Genomic DNA, 4,571 nt, shown 5'->3' with positions numbered 1-4,571 from the left:
TAAATAGGGACATAGTAGTATACTTAAAGTATGATGTAAAGTTCACTTAAAGAAAACTTGCGAGTATACTTGCAGTATAAAACTACTAAACTAGTAGTTTACTAAGACTATGGTAAATGGTACTGGGAAATAGTTTGCGCAAAATTGTCCAAGTACTTTAGTACTGTACATTTAGTTCTGGAACTAAAGCGGTGCGAAAGGCCCTTTTGTCTCATGTTTTTGCATGCTCATGTTTTGCATGTTTGTCTTCATTCTGTCTCAGAGCGGGACAAAGAGAACCGTCACCGGCGACGCAGCCCATCACGCAGCCGCAGTCGAGAGAGGAAAAGGAGAAGCAGAGAGAGGAGAAGTAGGGAACGCCGCAGTGACAGCAAGGACCGCCGCCATAGACGCAGGTTAGAGTTGTTGTCATGTTTTATAAGCTCATTAATAAGGATGGTCCAGCACAGAGTGAGTGCTTTAAGCCTGTTGATGTAAATACATATTTAAACATCTGGTTTTTGCAAGTTATTGAAGCCTTGCAAGCAGAATAAAATCTTATTGTTGAGCCCTGTGTAGGGCTGCACGATTGATCGAATGCGATTTTCATGCCCATTGTGTTAAAAAAAAGCCGGGTATATTGCCGTAGTCGTGTGTTTATTAGTCACGTTGAATCAATGAAAGCAGTTGAATCTTCTGTTTATTCAGCTGCAGCGATAGGCATTTCCTGGGTTTCTTCTGCGAGGCGTATTTGGAGTTTCAGCGCGAGAGCGCCCTCTGACCTTTGGATGGAGATTTACTGCTGATCACAGAACCGTGCTTCACTGAAAGATACGCATGACAATCGCAGCTTCTGTCGAATCGCGATCTCGATTTCATTTCGATTTATCGTGCAGCCCTAGCCCTGTTGTAATAGATGCTGTTATTACAATATGAGTCACTTGATGCTCTGAATGTAAAACTGAAGTAGTGCACAGTAATCAAGAATAAGGCAAGTTACCCAGTTAAATCATTAATCCAGGTCTTAAACCATATCCAGTTGTTTATGTATGTGGTGTAAGCTACTGCAAAGTAGCTACATGTCAAACCCTGTTCTTAAATGTCATTTCAGTGATCATACTCAGAACCATCCCCAAGAAAATGTCAGGTAATACTGCAGATGGGCTGACCCTGTTTTGCCATTTGAATTTGTAAGATGTAAAAAAAAAAAAAAAGTGTTGTGACTTTTTGAAGGCATTTGTCAGATGAATTACTACTCTAAAGGAATCGTTCACCCAAAAATGAATATATGATAAAAATAAAAAATTCCTCACCCTCAGGACATGTAGGACAAGATGTAGATGAGTTTGTTTCATCATCAAAACATATTTAGAAAAAAGTGTTACAGCATTACTTGCTGACCAGTGGATCCTCTGCAGTGAATGGGTGTGCCATCAGAATGAGAGTCCAAACAGCTGATTAAAAATATCACAATAATCCACACAACTCTATTCCATCAATTAAAGTCCTGTGAAGTGAAAAGCATTGCTTCAGGCTAAAATATGAGTCCTCTATTCATAATATTGCTTTCTCCTGTGAAAATGTCTTCTCGTCTGAATCATGAGAAAATAGTCCAAAACAAATTAGAGATGCACCGATTGACCGGCCAGTGATCGGAATCGGACGATTTTTCGCATGACCGGCCTGGATCGGTGACCGGCCGGACAGTCTCACGTCTTGCCGATTCTGAGCCGATCCTTTATTGCCAGCGGCGCCGGCAATGACACTCACAGTCGCGTGTAAACATGTCGTTTCGCGTGAGAATGATTCTAATTTTAATTGCATTCAGCGTAAACGGCGACTGAATGTATTTATGTCGTGCCAGATGAGGCTTGCACAGCTTGAGTGAGTGTGTGAGAGAGACAGCACACACAAAGTAACTCACAGAAATTGATAGATACATACTGCGGTAGAAAAAAAGATATTTACAAAATATGATTTAGGTATGCAACATTATATGGCCATGATGTTTCCCCGAATATCCATATCAACACGATTGCAATGTGACACTGATTTTATACTAGGGGTTGCACCGACTAATCGACTAGTCGACTTCAATGCTCTGCCATGACGCTTTAAGCTTGACGTCGACTGGTAGTCGCTGGTCCTATAGAGGGCGCAACAGGATAAGAAATCTTTGAAGGACTTCCACATTTACGCTTCGTTTCCAAACAGTTCAAATGACAAATAAATGCGTACAGGTGCATCTCAATAAATTAGAATGTCGTGGAAAAGTTCATTTATTTCAGTAATTCAACTCAAATTGTGAAACTCGTTGATTTTGGCTCACATTTAGTTCAAGCATATATTTCTTAATAACTAAATTCCACAGCTTCACTACTAGTAGAGAGACGTTGCCAGGTAGAATTCATTCACACACGCAATCACTCTCACTCATGCATTCATATTAATGTAATCTTTACTGTGCTACTTTATCTGTATTATTTGTTCATTAATGATGTCATCAGCGACTAGTCGACTTCGACTCGACTTTCATCACATAAGTCGACTTCAAAAAATCAGAAGTTGTTCAACCCCTATTTTATACAATAGTATTTCAGTAAACAAGAAGTTAAAATTAAGTGACTTAGATTTTAGACAAAATATTGACTGTTTTTGCTCAATTTCGCTGACGAAAATAGGTCCGATCAAAGCAACGGCAAAACTGTTGTGTGTCTCCGAGCAACACACAGTGGTGTTTCGTTACTGAATGAATCCACATTTTTGAACGAATCGAGTGAGTCAGTGATTCAGTGGCCCATTTATAAGGACAGTCACTTGCCTCGTTTCTGAATGAATCAGCCGTTTGAATGAATCGGTTGAATGAATGAATAAATAATTAATAATTTAATTTACAGTGTTTCCTTGGTTACCGAGTTCCCCTCAGAAACACATTCATATAAACCCCCAAATCAATATTGAGGATTTTCTTCCAATAGTTTGTGCATCATGAACAGTGAGTGATCTGCATGCTACAGTAATTTTTCTCTGTGCGTCCGTCTTCAGCGTCTCTGGCCTCTGTTAACTGGCGTTTACAGACTTCATATTTTCACATAAATGACATTTTGGAAAATGATTGCATTGCAACGCAGTTTGTGCAAGTCCAGAACAGAGACGAGCTGCAATAAGACAAAAAACGTCCGGTTGCCGATCACGCAAGTTCCAGGGGCAGCTCCTTAAGTTCAGCCATCCTACACACACATGACTGACCGCTCGCTCGCACCAACAGGAGGACGAGGGTCGTGTTACTCTCTACACTGCACTCAACCTGAGGGATTCTTACACTTTCAGTCTTTGAGGAGACATGAAAAACAGCGCATACCGCAGGAACGGTATAACGGAAAATATTAGTGGTTTTGAAACCGTGAAATGTTCAAATCGCGGTATACCTTGAAACCGGTAATCGGTCCATGCCTTTCGGCAGGTCACACTTTCAAAAAATTGGAAATCGGAATCGGCCAAGAAAATTGCAATCGGTGCATCTCTAAAACAAATATGTTGGTGGATTTTGATGTGATAGAACAAGAGAAGATGGTCTTTTCACTGGAGAAAGCATTATTATGGACTATATTTTGCTTAATAATGGATTTGTTTCTTACAAACATGCAGCTTTTTGCTTCAAAAGATGATATTGGTTGAATGGAGTCATGGAGTCAAACAGCTGATAAAAACCTCGCAATAATCCACAAGTAAACCCTTTTTACTTAAAAGGTTTTTATCAGCTGTTTGGACTCTCATTCTGACGGCACCCATTCACTGCAGAGGATCCATTGGTGAGCAAATGATGCAATGCTAAATTTCCCAAAATCTGTTCCAATGAAGAAACAAACTCATCTACATCTTGGATGGCCTGAGGGTAAGTAAATTTAAGCCAATTTTAATTTGTGAACTGTTCTTTTAAAAGCTTTCTCTGTGTGTGGTATTATTATGTTAGGTAAAATCTTTTTAATCAGGGCTAATTGTAACAATTGTAGGTTATTATTATGCAGTGTTTTTTATTTTGTGCTTTTGATTTGTCTACTTTTCACTAGGATTTTGAGGCATAATATAAAATATAATAAAATGTCTTAGCTCTGTCAGATAAAAATTCATCCTTATCATATTCTTGAACATTTAAAGAGCAGGTCATATGGGTTTTTGAAAAATATCTCTTTTGCAGTTTATAACGTAGCTATCCTTAAATGAAAACAATCTGCAAAGTTGTTAATCAAAAAAGCGCATGATACATAAAGATAATGTCTCTCAAAGGAGAGAGTAGAATTTGAATCGCCTTAACGAGCCATCATATTTTCGAATCTTTGACTGTTACCGGTATACGTCACTGGGTAACACATTTGCATAATCTCCGCCTGCCCGCGAAATACGAACAGAATCTGACCTGCCCACAAACACTTCCGCTAGTTAGTGTGTTTACATCATGTTGAGAAGACGCTGTGTTCAAGCATACCACAGAAATACAATTCGAAACTTTTGTTGTGTGCATGTCATTTTACCAAGGACTGCTTCTCTAATCTTGGCTTTTATCTTCGTTGGCTTCTAATCTTCTTAATTTG

The 4,571-nt window shown here is 39.1% G+C and overlaps 1 protein-coding gene across 5 annotated transcripts in view; it reads left to right on the top strand.

Moving 5' to 3' along the window:
* The window catches only part of LOC107693375 (splicing factor U2AF 65 kDa subunit-like), a 19,183-nt gene that overhangs the window by 5,812 nt on the left and 8,800 nt on the right, over positions 1–4,571 (top strand). For 3 of the 5 annotated variants that reach the window (XM_016492737.1, XM_016492735.1, XM_016492736.1), the window contains 2 exons: positions 263–395; positions 1,091–1,126. In XM_016492737.1, the coding sequence (XP_016348223.1) occupies positions 263–395; positions 1,091–1,126 (169 nt within the window). Of the gene's footprint in view, positions 1–205; positions 396–1,090; positions 1,127–4,571 lie in introns of all 5 variants that reach the window. The other 2 variants (XM_016492733.1, XM_016492734.1) reach the window with 2 other exon arrangements.

The sequence above is a fragment of the Sinocyclocheilus anshuiensis genome, unplaced genomic scaffold, assembly GCF_001515605.1.
Source record: "Sinocyclocheilus anshuiensis isolate Anshui unplaced genomic scaffold, SAMN03320099.WGS_v1.1 scaffold566, whole genome shotgun sequence".
Lineage (NCBI taxonomy): Eukaryota > Metazoa > Chordata > Actinopteri > Cypriniformes > Cyprinidae > Sinocyclocheilus > Sinocyclocheilus anshuiensis.
Note: the sequence above shows the minus strand (reverse complement) of the source record. Positions and strands in the feature narration are given on the sequence as shown.